At 42.4% G+C, this 16,634-nt stretch overlaps 1 protein-coding gene across 3 annotated transcripts in view; it reads left to right on the top strand.

Moving 5' to 3' along the window:
- Positions 1–16,634, top strand: part of ARHGEF12 (Rho guanine nucleotide exchange factor 12) — a 71,557-nt gene that overhangs the window by 21,211 nt on the left and 33,712 nt on the right. For all 3 annotated transcript variants that reach the window (XM_080631579.1, XM_080631577.1, XM_080631578.1), the window contains exons 2-4: positions 10,643–10,666; positions 11,394–11,482; positions 13,077–13,133. In XM_080631579.1, coding sequence (XP_080487705.1) covers positions 10,643–10,666; positions 11,394–11,482; positions 13,077–13,133 — 170 coding nt within the window. The remainder of the gene's footprint in view (positions 1–10,642; positions 10,667–11,393; positions 11,483–13,076; positions 13,134–16,634) is intronic.

The raw sequence follows: 16,634 nt of genomic DNA on the forward strand, positions 1-16,634 counted from the left end.
CACATGAAGAGGTAACTGTCTGAAATACTGAGTGGCAAGTTATTGCAAGCTCTGCTCTCAGCAGTCAGTGAGAGTTGGCGGTTCTCAGCATTGTGCCTGTATGAGGAGGAGGTACCAAGAGCTGCTCGAAGTGAAGCAGGTGGGGAACCAAACCTGGTATTGATATTTGTCATAGCTTGGTTATCTCTATACTGTGTCCACCTGTCTTGAGGAATTCTGATGCCATTGCCTTACAGCAGCTGGTAGGCTTCCTGAGTAAATGTGGTTTTCTTTCCTTGTATCTTTTAGTTGAAGAGACCCAAGAGCAAAATACTAATACAGACATATTCTGAAGGCTATTAATATCAATGCATTTGACTCACATACTGTTCTCAGGATCTTGAGCCATTTTACAAGTACCATGGCTTTGCTACTGGCTTTTTTTCTCTTCCATTTTCTAGTAGAAGAAAGAGGGCCTAGATTTGCTGTGAAATCCTAATCCTGTGTTCTGCTCCAGTCCTTTGCAGTTGGTCTTGCTGGATTTATCCTGTGATTTAGATGAAGGGGGAAGATGAAATGTGAAGGAGCAAAGCATGCCACGAATGCCTGTGTAAATTTTTTCACTTCTCATGCAATGTATGCTATGTACATCTTTTGTCTTGTGCTTTATAGGCAAGACCTACATTTCAGGGGAGAAAGAATAGGTTTGCATATCACAGAAGACTCTTTATTTTTCTTAGACCATGTAAATAACTAAGACAGCTTTAATTTTAGTACCAAGTGTTGCTAATCTCTTTGTCATTCAGTTTACATCATATATTTCCCTTTTTGTAAACTTTGACAAACTCAGATGCATGGTTGAGAAACTTTCCACGGTTCCTTTTAAAACATGAGTCAGTGCTGGAATAGAAACCCTCTTGGGAGATGTTGAAGCAAATAAGGTGAAATAGTCAATTAGCTGCATATTTTTGTCTTAAATAGCTTAGATTTCTGTTGCCTTTGGTGGTTCCATCTACATGAGTACAACTTCACCAGCAGAATTAGCTAGATTGGAAGCTGCGAAGGATTAAGAGCTAATAATACACTATACAGGTTAAGCAACAATGTGGTAATGATTTCTTGGTCCTCTCTCAGCTTTCCTCTGTAAAATCATGTATTCAGTTTTTCCCTGGTGTAAATGAGGCCACTGGGAGCACTTTGCCTTTGGGTAGTTTAAGACATATTAGCTGTAAATTAGTTTATTGCGGCTGGCAAATATGTAGAAGCTTTGCAGAGGTCATAAGGGTGAATGTTGTCTGCACATCCCATGCAGAATGGGTGGTGTTTGACCAAAGGTTCACGGCTGGCTGGGAGAAGGAAAGGCAGGGCTGAAAATGCTTTTTGGGTGAGTGCCTGCTTAGCTTTGACCTGATAAATTCCTAGTTCTGATGAGCAGGCAGGTCCTGGGTTTGAAGTGTTGGCGCTGGATTTGTAGATGAGCGAATATGACCCTTAAAACAAGAGAAGTGAAGGAAGAGCGCAGCCTTCTTGGTTCCTTGAAAGATGTTGGAGGAATAGCAAATACATCTTAATGTGGGTACTTTCTGCACCCCAGCTCCCTGTATTAGTTACAAGCTGTAGAGGTGTGGTGCTCTTGTGCCAGGCAGCTGTGCTCCTTCCTCACCAGAAATGTGAACTCTGGGCCAAATATTCAAATGTGGCTCTGAACCTTGTACATATATTTGCAAAACTTAAAGCTGGATAATTGGAGTTCGTGTTAGGGTATTTTGAAAGCTACATTTCCAGTTGTATTACGTGCATCGTGTTTTTTCTCCTCCCTTTCTAATTGCTGTCTTTTGCTGTTTTTAAGAACTGTTTCCACACTAGTCTCGTTGCTGGTTCATAACAACCACAAGCTAGGTATGGCATTCATGAGGAACTAGGCTGCGTGCCTAATGACACGCAAACACTGCTTGACACGCTGGGGCAACACGCGTGATCTCCAGGCCCTTGTGCATGCGTCGGGTGAAAGCAAATGCTGTGGCACTCGATGGCTTTAGGTTGGTTTAGGAAACTCAGATTCTCTGGGGCAGCGCTCTTGTTCCTTTGTCTCTTGCTTTGATTTTTGTGCCTCTAACTCGAAAGCTTTTCCAGACGCCCGTGTAGGAGGAGTGGTGGTGGGGAGGCGGGGAGTAGGGCTGCTTCCATTAAGCCAGTTCTGTATTGCAGTTATTGGCAAGCAAAGCAAACATTTCATTTCCCCGTAATTAGCTCCAGTTTAGGGAGGCAGGTTCATTTGGACTGCCGCGCCCTGTCTGCGCAAGAAGCCTCCTTGCTTTAGTTGATTCCTTCCTAGAGGAGCAGTCTGGGGGCAAAGGGAGTGAAAATGAGTTTCAGAAAGGAAAACTGAATTGAAGCACACGTGTTCTGTGCTTCCCTCCTCCCCCTCCATGAACAGCTGAAGCTAAGATGATGCTGATGCCAAGATGATGTGAAAATGTGGAGAAAAGGGTTATTTTGGAACTCCTTTAGTATGGCCAAGCTGTGGATATTTCAGCTGCTTGTGTTTGCTATGCTTGGGAATATTTATCTATAGCCTACTTAAATAAGTGGGACAATTGGGTATAACTTTGAAATCACAAGGCTTCACCTTTCTCCTGTACCTGGTCAGTTCTGCTGAGTGGCTCATGCAATGAGAGCTTGCAGCAAGTGAACGAACTGTGGACATTTCTCCTCTGCATGCATTAGAGATTTGCTGCAATTTTTGTTATTATAACAGTTTCTGCAGGTCTTTTTCAGTCTTTCTGACTTTCATCTTTTTCCATTTCAAACATGTCAGTTTTTCTTTCCTGTTGGTGGAAACGGACAGATTTAGTGGCTTGCAACCAGTCATGTTTGGAAAGTAGTAGGAAATCACCTGTGATTTGACAACCTCTGTTCTTCGTTGGTTTCTGAACAGAGTTTATTCCTGCTCTGAACTCCATTCTGTGGGCAAGCAGCATCCCTATTGCTTAAATCTTGCTCTTAGGCTGAATGTCAAAGCAGCATTAGGGAAATGAGCAACTTGGTTTATTTATGTTCTCTTCCACTGTCCCCCCTCCCCAGTTTTAGCTTGCTTCTACCCCATTGTAGAGATACTAAACAATAGGTGTCCTTGTCCTAAAAGGCTGTAACTTCAGGCCCTGTAGATGGAAAGCTGATGGTTCTGAGCCTTGGAAGTCAGTCAGGAGTGGAAGAGCAGCACTGGCTGCTGAAACTGTGTCTGTCCCCTCCCCTTTGTAGAGTTTCTGCGGGGACTAAAAGTTCTTGCAGGGTCCTGGCTTCAGCAGCAGAGCAGCACAAAGGCCACATTGAGAATAGCTGCTGGGGAAGCCCTCCTTCCTTGCCTGCCCTGTAAATGCAGTTCTTTCTCCATGAAAAGCCCTGACATCAGCTCTTGGAAAAATCCAAGTGCTTGTGTCATGGAAAATAGCTGAGGCACTTGCTTGGGCTGGGACTGAATGACTGAACTGTGGATGAAACTTCTCTAGAGATGCTTTTCTTCTACCCTTTCCAGACATTACTGTCCATAGAGAAATAGAAACCCTTTCCATCTGGAAGTTTTACAGCCAAAGGATGCTAAGGAAAGAACTACAGTTGGCTGTAGTATATTCAAAGTACCCTGCTTGTTTGTCTTTATTGATTTTCATTTAATCTGTTTAACAGACACTGTTGCAAGCTCCTTTTAGTGCTGGTCACATCTACCTGTGAAGGCATGTTTCCCACAGAGAGCGATGTTCATTTGGATACTACCTGTATCATCAGGAAATTCCATGTACCGCTCTTTTGGAGGCAAAATCTCTGTGTTCCTGTGATCTGTTTTGTGAAGAAGACTTCTCTTTTCTTGCTCCCTTCTCATGTGGCCGCCTTCCCTTCATCCCCCTCAATGAATCCCTCACCTGGAATAGCTCTCCAGTTAACTGCAAGAATGAAAGATACATCTATATTTATATAGTTATATATATTTTAAGCTCCAAGAGGAAACATGCGTGTGATGGAAAGGTGTTCTCACTAGCACCAGTGGTGTGGTCTTTCCATGTGGAAGTACCTTTCTCTTGCAGTCCTGACCTTGTCTTCTTAGAGACCATCAGAAACCTGTTAGATTTCCAGACTTGTGAAAAGGCCTAATTGTTTTTTCCCTTGATTTTTATCAAATTGATTTTAACCTAGTTTGCACTAAGTGCTTAACTCAGCACTGTTGGTTGCTGTAGCACTGGTCCCTTGCATTGATCGTTATATTGATCCATTGGGAAGTGTGTTGACAGGCTGTATAGACTACTGTGCATTCTCTAACCTAAAAGGAGGATTGAATGGCATATTCTAGTCACGGATAGAAACATTGGTGGGGCAGAAAAGCAGTGCAACATTGACCGAGTTGGAGGTATTTATTAGGGCAAATCCAACACTGGAGTCACTGTGGATGTTTAGAAGGTGGAGAACTGCATGGAGTTGACACAGAAGGTATTAGCTGTATGGGCTCTCCGGTCACTTCACTAAGCTTCCTATGTTCCGTCTTAGAAGGCAGTGACTAGGCCTGTTCACAAAGCTGTCAGTAATGTAAGTCTAATAATGCCACGAAGGATTCTTCCATGAGTCATTGCGTCAGCTGTGGTTGCTGCCTTGGCCTCCTACAAAAATAACATGGAGACTTTTATTGCCTAGCTCGGTTTCACCTCCTTGTGCACTTGCTGTGAGTTCACAGGATCTGTCCGTAGGCTCTGACAGCTCCCAGGAATCCATGCTGTTTGGGTGTCATCTTCAGCCTCGCTGTTTCTCCACACGTCACATTGCAATCTGTTGCCATCGGTATGCAGTGGGGATTTTTTGAGGAAGAAAACTCTGTGGTTTGCCGAGCTTATGTACTTTGATATGAGGAAAAGATGACATTGCATAAAGCTGCTCTTCAAGTGGGTTAATGCTAAGGTAAATAGACTTGATGTGTTGAATCAGTGTTGTCCACAGAATAGCTGATGTGGTTCCAGCTGCAGTTTGTGGGCAGCACAGCGAAATGGCAGGCTTCTGTCTGCGTTTTTTCTTGGTTGCTAATAGTTGCCCACTTGCTGCATCTGTGTTTCTCTCTATCCGCCTGTCATTTGCTATCTCATCAGTTCCTTTTACTCAGCCGCTGTCCTATACAGAACATGTCTGCCCCTTTTTGTTGTGACAGAAGACTGCCTTTAGCTCTATATTAAGGTCACGTTGGTACTGCTTTTGTTCAGGTCATGTCAGCACTCTCCCATAATACCTTTCTCAGGGCTTTTAAGCCCTGCAAAAAACTGCTCTGGTGGATACGTGCATCTGCAAACTGGGAAAACAGACCTTTTGTTTCCTTTCTTCCCATCTCTTTCAAGATGAAATTCTGGGAATTATCTGCAGAATGGCATTTAAGGCATCCATGCTTGCTGTACTTTCAAGACAGTTAGTTAAACCTGCTAGGTTTAGACGTTTAGGCAGAAAATGTAGCCTTTTTTCTGACTGCTGTCAGTGCAGGGTGTTGAAAATGAAGCTTAATAGGTACTGCAGAAGTTCTAAGCGCTAGATGCAATAGAAGTAGTCATGAAATTTAACTGTCACCCAAGAACAGACTTCAGTTCTTCGAGTTATAGGATCTGATTGGGTATGTATGAGCAGGAGGAGAGTACAATCCGGCTCAGCCTTCCAGAAGTGTGGCTGCAAGTTACACAACTTGCTTTTTCACCATAATCCATGGAGGCGGTGCTGGCAAAAGGCTACTCATTGACTAATTTACTTGGTGGAAACCTCCTGAAGCAGGATGATGTCATTTTAGGTAGACATAGTTTGGAGTTCTTGGGAGGGGGTGGGGGGGGGTGTTGCAGATCAGACTTTGACTTAACCTTTGGTTTTCCTCTTGTCTTTCTAAATGTGTGAAAGAGGAGCGAGTGAACCTGTAGTGTTTCTCATCTCTCCTATGTTTGGGGTGCTTGGGTGGGTTTGCTGCTTTCCTTTCAGATTTCGGATTCTGAAAAAGGGTTTGCCTGTAACAAGCAACATCTTATTTAAATGAAGCTAATAAAGCAACGAAGAAGCTTCTATTGCAACTGTTCATCTCCTAATTAAAGATTACTTCTGTCAAGCAAGCAGTTTTTGGCTGTTGTCTTTTGTATGGGTTTCACAATATTTCTTACTCATCTCGGCACAAGTTGTAGTAATTTATACTTGCATGGTGCAAACACACACAGGCTTCATTTCAGGCATGTGTGTAGTCCTGCTGAAGTAAATGGGGCTAAAGTTAGGCACATGAATAAATATTTCCAAGGTTGGGGCCCTCATCTGAATCTAAATATTTTTGTCTTTGATCAGTTTTTGAGATAGCAGCTACTTGAATTCTGGTAATATTTTAGTATGGGAGGACAAAACCCCAACATGGTTATCTGAATGCTGTGCTATTTATGGTCAGATATATTTTCAACCTCCTGGGCTAGAATGGAATGCTTTGTACTGTTGGAAGCTGGGAATCCTTCCTCGCTCGGCTGTGTTTTGACACATTAGGTCTTAAACCTATCTTTTTCAGTCTTGGCTGCAGGCACTGGTCCCATCCTGAATGGTGCACGCATGTGTGAGCTAACTTGGAGAAGTATGATTTTTAATCCATGCTGCTAGTAGTTGTAGGTGTATTTCTCTCCCTTGGCTTTACGCTAAATAGGTTTCCCTAATGCAGCATGACTAACAAGACATACTTTCAGTAATTTGATGCATTTAAATGACTTAAATTATTTGACCCAGTATTTTAAAAACAAAATGTGACTTGGCCTTTAATTGGTGCCGGTATTTGGGAGAGTGGAACAACTTGTTTGGAAATGTGCTGATGTTCATCAGTTATCAGACAAAATGTCTACGGGGTTTTATCGTATAGCCTCAACTTGCCAGCTGGATTTGGAAGTAAGTCTCCAGCTGTTAACCGCACCCTGCTGTGCCTTCAGCTTTCATGGTGTTTACAGCAGTAGGTGAAATATGTTTTGCATGTTATACGTAATGCCGAATACTATAACACACGGGGGATTTTCAGTGCTGCTTCCAAACTTAATGCTATTTCAAAGTGAAGACTGAAATGCAAATAGTTGCTGGGTAGACTCATGGGAGCTCTTCTGTGTTCTTTGACTGCGCTCCATCCACTTCTGTTCTGCTTTCTGCTGTAGTATACAAGTGATTCAGTGTTTGAGAACTGAAGAACGTCTTCAGCAAATCAAGAAATGCTGGGTACTTCAGGTAGGAGACTGGAAAAAGAGAAGGAACTTCTGTACTGAGTGCTCCTTGCTGTCCGGCTAACCAAGGATGTTACTTCGCAGTTGTAGTCTTAGCTCAGCTGACTCTTCCATCTTCATCATTCCTGTGATTTCATAACTCGGTGGCCTGGAATGATTTCAGGTCTGGGAGGAGAGTGTTTCTGGGGGAGCTGGGGAGCTTCATCTCCAGCCTGTCTGGCCAAAGCCCATCCCTTCCCGCAGTATTGGCTTCATGGAATACTGCTGAACTAAAGCATGTGGAGCTCCCTCAGCCTCATCACCTCTGGACAACGCACTGCGTGTGCCCGAGAGGCTTTGCTGCAGTGCTGACCTGCTGCCTGCCCCGCTTCCCCACCGCGCCCCTCCCGCCCTCCCGGCTTCGCAGAAGAAAGAAACACGGGAAGCTGGCGGGTGGCCAAGGGGCTCCAGAGCTTCCGGGAGTCATTCCCGGCATGCTGTGCTCCACAGCAGCGGGCCAAGGACTTGGAGGGGATGGAGCACTGTGCTTCCAACACCCCAGGTCTGCGCTGGGGTGTCCCTTCCCGTGGTTCTCAGCATCACTGCAGTGGGGATGCTTCAGAGCTAGTGGTGGCTGTGTGGGCTGAGGTGCTGTACCTAGCTGTGAGCACAGTTACAGCCTCAGACTGGGAAGCTGGGGGGGTTTTGGCTCCCACACAGTGGGACTTCTATGGTCAACAGTAATGTCAAAGCACAGAAAAAACTCATGATGATTCCAGTGCTGTTATATATGATCAACTTTAGGGTTTTCTTTCTAAGTAATTGTCAGTAGTCTACTCAGTATGAGTAGAAAGATTTTGTACAACTTTCTAGGCATCCAAAATAGGACATTTGCACTTCATCCTTGAACAGATAACAAATAGCTCTGAACTAGCCAAAATGGGACACCAGTGAACCAACCTGATTTTACTCATCAATGGTTTCTTTTGCTGCAGGAGCATAAGCTTGGAGTTCTGGGTGCCTGACAAGAAACACTATGGAATGAAGGTTTTCACTTAAATGCTTCATTAAAACATTTGTTAGTATTGTTAGGACTCTATGCAGCTCAAAAGTTCAAGTGCACTAGATAAAAATGGGGGTATCATTAATCTTAAGCGTCTTTTCCTGCCTCACTGGGGGGATGATAGATTGGCTTTCCTGGATCCCTTCTTCTCCTTTTCTGCTTTTCAATGAAACACTTGATTGCTACTGCATCTGTTCACTGTACAGTGTTCAGATGGGGTTAGATTGGCCTGAGATGACTTGTTTGCTTTGCTTTGGGATTCATGGTGTCTGTCTTGCATAAAGTAGTGTTTTACTGGCCAAACTTTGTAAATGGGAGGGCTGAATGCCAAAAGGTTCTGGCTTTGCAGGTAGAGCAGAATGAGTAGAGGCCTGAATTTGAATCAGAGTGGATTTCCCAGGCTTCTGAGGTTAAAATAGTGCTTTTTATGGGGAGGAGCAAAGAGGACTACTACTTCTTGTAGGGTCTGTATGACATCTTTTCCTTCAATTAACTAACCTCTATACTTTAGCTTTCTTTAGCTTTACCCATAGGTTGCTAAGGCTTATGTAATCAAAGGCCCTATTTGTCCCCTTAATTTTGAGGCTGTTACTGAACGTCAACTGAATTCGATGCTGTTATCTAAAAGATGGCAAGTGTCTTGATGTGTATAATTATTTTCAGTAATAGACAACATTTTAATTTCACTTGCCTAATGTGTCACCAGATGTTCGTGTCAGAGTTGCCGTATTAGTGCATGTTTGCGTAGCGAATTGGCATGTGTGAGCTGGCCAGCGTTTTGGGTGTACACGCATTTCATGGGCTACCTATTATTCAAAGTAAGGGATTAAGTTGAGTACTTCTGCTGTGTATCCAGTTATGTTTTTCAGGTAATGGGAAGCGACTTACTGTAGCTTTAAGACTCTGCTATTTCTGGCTGTGCCACTCTCTATCTAGTTATTGAGGAAAAAGGAGTAGGTGAATAGGTGAACAAGGTGCCCCTCCTTTGGAGAAAGGAGCTTAAAACATGAGGTGTGCATTTTGGGCAGTCTTGGTGGTGCTCGAGGAATCTTCTGTTGTAACGCTCTGAAATGCTCTTGGAGAACGGGTTGGCTCTGCATGTTGGACCAGTTGTTGGGCAGGGTCATTGCTTAAGCTCAGTTGAGTATCGAGATGGTGTGTGGGGGACTGTCCTGCACTGAGGTTATGTCGTTCTAACAGACTTAACGTTGGACTATTGGGTTTTGCCAAATAAGTCTGCTTAAACCAAGCTAAATTAAAAAATAAAAAGTATTAGGTTTTAGATTTCTTTTTACTTTCATTTTTTCTCTGCCTTCCTCTAACCCTCACCCCATTGCTTCTTGGAGAACCTGTATAAATAGGTGAAACTGAATGCAGCAAGGATAACTGTAGTGTGTAATGGGAAATTATTAGCTATAATAACTTTAGATGTCTTCATTTAGAACAAAAGCGACGTAAATTATCTGTCCTTTTACACAGCTCTAAATTTTTGCATTGCTTTCCAGCCGAAGGATCTAAAAACATTGAACAAAGAGGAATGGAGCTAAACTTCTAAAGAGTTTTGGGAAAAAGAGCTAGTTCTGCTTTATGAAAGCAGAAGTTGGTGCCTTCAGCTGGATGGCATGCACCTTGCTCTGTCATTTTTCTGTGGTAATTCAAGGGAAATAAAATCCTGGTTTCAAAAGTCTCATATCTTTTCCTCATTTAAATGCATATACGCTGCCTCCTCCATTTAACTGTTTTTTTTTCCTGTGTTATCTCTATGTCCTAGTAATAATGTTTGAAATACTTAATATAAGTTCAACTTTATTGTGCTGGTCTCAAAGATGACAAATTCATAGTTTCATGTAAATAGTAAGATCTTGTTAGGAGGAGATGTCATCGTGAGCTCCCTTATATATACCACTGAACCCACATAGGAGGAAGACAACCAGAATGCCTCAGCTATAGGAGAATTTTCAGTTAGAGTTTGGACCTTCAATAGGTACCAGGTACTCAGTCCATCAGCAGGACAAAGAAGCTATGTTAATTATTAGTGTATGGAACTAGTTGTAATGAGAGGAAGGTGACCCATGAGCTGCACTTATGTACAAAGTGCAAGCAAGCTACTAGATGCTGAATATGAGCTCACAGATTTCTGTTCTTAGTTCTGTTTGAAACCTTAAGCATACTGATAATAATTCTTTACCCAGTTGAATCAGTTGTAAATGGTCTAATAATTAGCTGAGGTAGAAGAACAAAAAGAGGCTTGTTCTCTTGTGAAGGTATTACAGAAGTGTAATATAACTGTTTGTATGTTTAAGCATTAGTGTTGATATCGAACGTAATCTTGTGGAACAAAAAAAGGACACTAAACTTCTGTTCTTTTCTTTCTTTTCAGGTTTCCTCTCAAAAAACCTACAAGGTAAGTTACTGACGTTTGGTTTTTATCTGTATTGCAAGTTATGATACAGCATTTTTGAAGGAGGAATGCTTTTAGCAGGAAAAGAAAGCCTAAAATGCACACAGATAGCAGTACCCATTACATATATAGGAAATTAATATCCAGATTGGAACAGGGTGCCAAAAATATACTTGGTGGTGCACTTAAAGTACATGGCATAGTGTTACCACTTGCATTTCTGTTATGTACACTGGCAGGTTGTCTTACCTGAGATTTGAGATGGTCAGAGAAAGTGACACTCTGTTACTGAATGATGCACCAGCGCTTCCTTTGAGAGGGTGTTCTAAATGTTTAATTTCTGCATACAAAGTCCATTAAGGTTTGCTGGGAGGGGAGATGGAGTGAAGATTTCGGGAGGTTTTACAGTTTTGTGGAGCTTGCATTTATGTTGCTTTGAAAATAAAACATGGCCTGGTGTTGAATAGGAAAGAGAATGCACTTACTATTACTAATTTGGAAGGTTAATGACACTGTTACCTGGATACGCTCCCAAAGATGGTGAGGGAGATCATTTTTCCGCTTGAATTCAGTCTAGGAATGAATTTTTTAAGTGAACTTAATGCATGGGTTTCCATCTAAATTCCTTGTTAGCAAACAGAACTAGATGAGGTTATTTCCAAGCTCCTCGCCAGTTAGGCAGTGCTTCTGTGGTCCGGTAGTCAGGATCCTCTGCTTTGGTTTGACACAGACACGGCAGCATTCTGAGCAGAGAGTCTCCAGCTGACAAGAAGCAGAAGGTGGAACGCTGCAGTAGTACACACGACTTTGATCCGACAGGTAAAGTCCTAAAACTTCACAGGGGAAAATCTGAGCTTCAGTTGGAAAATGAATAGGGATTAAATCCGCATCATGTCAACAAATGTGGTTTTCCGAGTTGCGTTGTTCTGTGATTGCAAAGCCTTTTTGAAGCGTGTGGGCATTGAAATGCATATGGGCTTGCTTTTAAACATGCTCATCTACACTGCAGCTGTTAACTGTGCAAGAATAAACCTAGATTAGTGGTATCAGTGAAAAATTACAACTGCTTCCTGTTTCAGAGTGGGCAGGCTGAAATTTCAGTAGGCAAATACTGTCATTAGTTGTGAGTAGCTCTTTTGGCCATTTTAGTTCAGTTCATTTAATCATTTAGTTCTTGGAGCTGTTTCAGGCTCAACTAGGACTGGTGTTCCTTATTGAGGTTTTGTTGTTTGGGTTTTTTTTAGCCTTAGTGGATTTTGATTCATCTCGGTCACTTGTACAGTGACTGTGTACTTCCCAACATGATACATATGAAGATAAAACATCTAATTTTCATGGATATGCTCTCCTATGGCTTCTTTAACCTTCCAAAAGGTTTAATTAGGGTCAATTCAGTCAGCCTGTCCAATGCTGGCTTGGAAATTAGGATGCATGCAGGGAGTCCTCATTCTCTCTCCGAAGCACTAACCCAGTGACTACTGTGTGTGTTCATGAAACGCATGACAGGCTCTTGTCGAGCCTCCTGGCCCCATGCAATGTGTGGTTTTCATGTCTCTGCATTGTGCTTTCAGGCCAGTCTTTTCCCTGGGGCTTGCGGAAGACATGAGAGTTGAATGGAAGGGTGGTAGAACTCGTAGAATGTGTTTTTTGCACCAGACACTTGAAGCTTATGTTTATAAAACATCCTGTTCCTTAATGCTTTCTGCCACCAGCTGCATGACTCCTTCCTAGTGTGCACAAAATAAATGGGCTTTTAATGTTGGTTTAAAAAAGAATCCTGTAAGGGAGAGCACCTGAATTAGTACTTGTCTTCCTTTATCCTTGGGAATAAGCAATGTGAAACTATTTCAGGGTGGGAAAGGTTGGGGGAGGTTTCAGGTTATGAACCTGTTTTGTAGAAGGAATTTGTTTTCTTCAAAACCAAACTTCAGGAATCCTCTAATCTTAATTTGATGGAAAACATTGCAATTTGGAGAGCTGTTACGTGGCACCACTGTTAACTGTGCTTGTGATCTGGTCTGAGAGATGAACTCTCTTATTTATAAGGGGGGAATTCAGAATGCGGACCAGCTATGCATATGTCAATTGCTTACTCTGGAGAGAAACATTTCCAGGGTTTCTATCCTGAGACTGGTTTTTATCCAGAATACCTTTTGTAGGTCATTGCAGAGAACTTCTTTTATTGTGTCTTACATTCTGTGATAGATTCTTCGTGGTGTTACCTGTGTCTTCATGCTCGTATTATTCACCCCTTATTCCAAGTGTTTCACCTATGTTTTGTTCACATCTTATTTGTGTTTTGCACGATTTAACCTAATAAATCAGTCTGTGTTTTTCATGAAGTTTTTTTTTTCTCATGTTTGGTCTCCATATTTTCTATATCTCTCTCTCCTTTTCTCCTGCTCTCGTGCAGATAGCTCCTCCAAGAAGACAAAGTCTAGTTCGGAGGAGAGTAGATCCGAGACGTATGGTAAGCCAAAGCAGCTGCTGCAGCCTTGCACCTTTGCAGTCTGCTCCATGCTTTCTGTCTGTGCACCCAAGGCTTTTATCCTTTACATGATCCGCATGGTTGGCTCTGCAGCAGGGAGTGGGAAACTGGGTTTAAATGTTGCTTCGGTATATCAGCTTGTAGTTTTTGTAGTGGCTGGAAACTAACCTGTACATGGTTCTGTTACCTGTTGATAGCTGGGAAAACTTGCTGAGGCTGCTCTTTTTGGAGATCTTGTGCCGCTGGGTGTTTTTGGCATTGTATGAAGACATGGCTCATGCCGGACTCCAGAACAGTTTGTGGTTGTAGAAAAGCCTGTGGAGGTTAATCTGGATGAGCCAGCAATTCTTCTTCTTGCTGTATGGGTAGAGGATCTCGTGTCGCATTTCACAGGAGTGGAAAAATGTATGTGTAAATCTCAAAAAATGGAAGAATATGAACTTCATTCACCATTCTTTGCTCTGGAGAGGGAGTAACTTCCTGTCAGTCCTGTTGTTCGGTGGTCTTTTGAATCCTACCAGCTTCTTAAGACCCCTAGACCTAGTCTGAATCTGGCCGGTACTGCTACACTTCACATTTCTAAGTGTAGATGTCCAGCTCTGTCTTGACTCCAGCCATGAGTTGCCTTTTCATTTCCTGGGGCTTTAATTCCTTGATATTTCAAACAGGCTGTAATACTTCCAATTTTTCCTCTGAGAAAATCGCTTGCTGCATAACCTGCTGTGGGCTTTTGGACAGATGCAGTGACTCTTCCAGTATCAGCTTTATCATTCACCAGAATAAAACTAGCAGGTGTTAATGGCTGTGATTCAACTTCTTAAGCCACCTAGGTAATACACAGTGATGCTGTCATAGCTCTGGTTGAAAGGAAAATTAAAAGCAAAAAAAAACCCCAGAAACCCTAATCCAAACCCCACCAACCCTGAAGAGCTCCTTCTGAACCAACATAGGCACGTTTGCAAAACCCTTTTAGTTGGTGCAGTTTAGGGAGGTACGATCTGTTCTGTCTGTGAAAATGAGATCTCTTAACTTTCCCTGGAATTTTGAATCATGTACTTTTCTTAAGGAAAAAGAAAATATGACAGTCTTGTTCCTCGGGGGATGACTGTTCCTCAGAAACTAAATAGGTTTTGAGAGTGCATTGCTTTGCTTCAGTAGAGCTGGAAACCTGTCCTGGGGAGACCTGGCTTGCTGCAGCTTGTACATTTTCCTCCCATGCTCAGAAACAATGAACAGGGAAGTGGCCTGCTTGAAAAGTGTTTTAAGATGATGCTTCTAATGAGCTTGTATTGAAGACTTGACCGGGTAGGTGCTGGTTAGTGACAGCACAGTCAGGTTGACTGGATCCCTCTGTTTTGGACCTGATTAATTTTTGCCGAATGCTGCTTACCCATAGTATACTGGAGGTGCTGTCATGCTGTTGTAGGTTAATTACAGGAAACATTCGGTATGCTTGATGGAATGTATCTGTGTTTATACTTCTCCCTCAGTCTGTACAGTGTCCTGGTTTTTCATGTGTGGCAGAAAGAAACATGACTTCCTAATGTAAGCCTTTGCTTCCCCCGAAGTTTCCTGCAGATGCTTTACCATGTCCAGTATCTATGGGAGCAGTTTCCACTCATCCTTCCTTTCCAGTGGCCTTTGCTGTGTTGGAACTTGCCCTGCCTTTATTCTCTTCCCTCTGCTTTCCCCAGGTTCTGTGGTATGTGTAGAGAAGTCTGCTGTTTGCTTTGGATGGGACCAAAGTATTTGAAACCCTACAAGTAGAAATACTGTACTGATAGGTTTCTTGCTGATGACTGGCTGTTAGCTGGCTCTTTCTTTGGCTAGCCATTGGACTGTGAATAATAGAGAAGTCCTGAATGACAGCAGCAAAAGGAGGTGTGGCTTTTGTCTTATGTGTTCGTTCTTACCTCTTGGAATTCTTAATTAAGGAACAAGAGACCAGAATTTCTTGAAGTATGAGTGGCTTTGGGAGGGCAGAGTGGTTAGGTAGGGAAATTGTTCCAATATACAGAGGCTGATTTATAGTGCCATGAAACTTACTTCTTCCATACATCCAACCATGTCATGTCTGTGTATTTAACAAAACTTAGATGATCAGGAGAGTGAGTAGAGTTTCAGATATGCTGTGATTTACTAATGAGTCCCATAACCTCCCACAGTACTTGATACCTGTAGAATTCCTGTATCTTAAGTGAATTTAGAATTGAAGTTAGTCACAGGTGAGAGGTAAGAGTTAGTCTTCCCTTTTCCCTTGTTTGCTCTCCAAGGATATCTTCCTTTATATATAGTAACAATCAGTTTCTGGTCCGAATAATAGACTAGGTTGTATACATATTCTTTCACACATTCTTAACAACTTTTGGGATAAGTTTTTAAATCTTTGTGTTTGAAACCCCAGATTTTACTCCTGTCGAGATATTTTGGAAGTGAATTTATTTTTCCTGCTTTGTTTCTTGCAGTTCTTGTCAGCCCTGTGTCTTTATGTTGTGGCCACCATTTTTGCCAGACCATTAAAAGGACTCTTGGGAGCCCCCTCATCACTACCCTTATAATAGCCAGAAAGGGCTGGGAGTGCAAGGGGCACTCGACCACAGGGGTTGAATGTGTCGTTGCCATGGGAGCAGATAGTCCTATTTATCATGGGTAAAATACATGGTTCTCTTTTTGAGAATGGTTACCAAGCCTTGTTTTATGAACAGTATTCAGTGCCATTGTTATTAACAGTTTTAACTAGGCACTGCACTGATTTCAAACAATATCGTTGTTGCACTGACTTTACATGTCTTCTGTTACCAGGTTAGTGGAAGAATGTGAGGAATGCTGCCATTATGGCAGTTGGCATGAAGACCACTGTAATCACTAGAACCAAGTGAAACCCAGAATTTCATCCTATGAGATGTTTTCTGAATGTAAGCTGGTAGTTTTATGTACGTTGTGGAGCAGGGTTTCTGAAAGTATTTGATAGAAAGAAAGCTTCCCAAATGAAGTGAACCATTTGGACACTCTGAAAACCCCAAGGAGTTTGTTTTTGTTTATTGAATGATTCATGTCAAATCACTATATTAAACTGCATTTTCCCATTGTGGCCTCATGCCTCCAGGGAGGTTATAGTTCACAAGTCTCCTCCCATGCTATGTCCCACATAGTTTGATCATAGGAAAAGCTACGTTGTCTTATGGGAGATGTAATTCAGGTCTCTGTTCTCTCTAGTGAGTCAGGTTCAGAATGAACCTCTGCTCTGTTTGTTGGGCACTGCTAGGGAAATTAAATTTCCTATTTTAGTGAATAACTTCCAGATACTTGGGATGTGTTGAAGTGAAGAAGTTGAATGGTCCCTCCACTAAAGAAGCTCTTGGACAGTCAAAATGTATCTGGCAAGACTGTCATTTTTAGATACAATCATTTTTGCTGTGGTGTGTCAGTGACCTTGAGAAGTTTGGACTTTACCCTTCCGATTAACCAAAAGGCACCCTTGTA

This window comes from Psittacula echo (genome assembly GCF_963264785.1).
Source record: "Psittacula echo genome assembly, chromosome: 18".
Taxonomy (NCBI): domain Eukaryota; kingdom Metazoa; phylum Chordata; class Aves; order Psittaciformes; family Psittacidae; genus Psittacula; species Psittacula echo.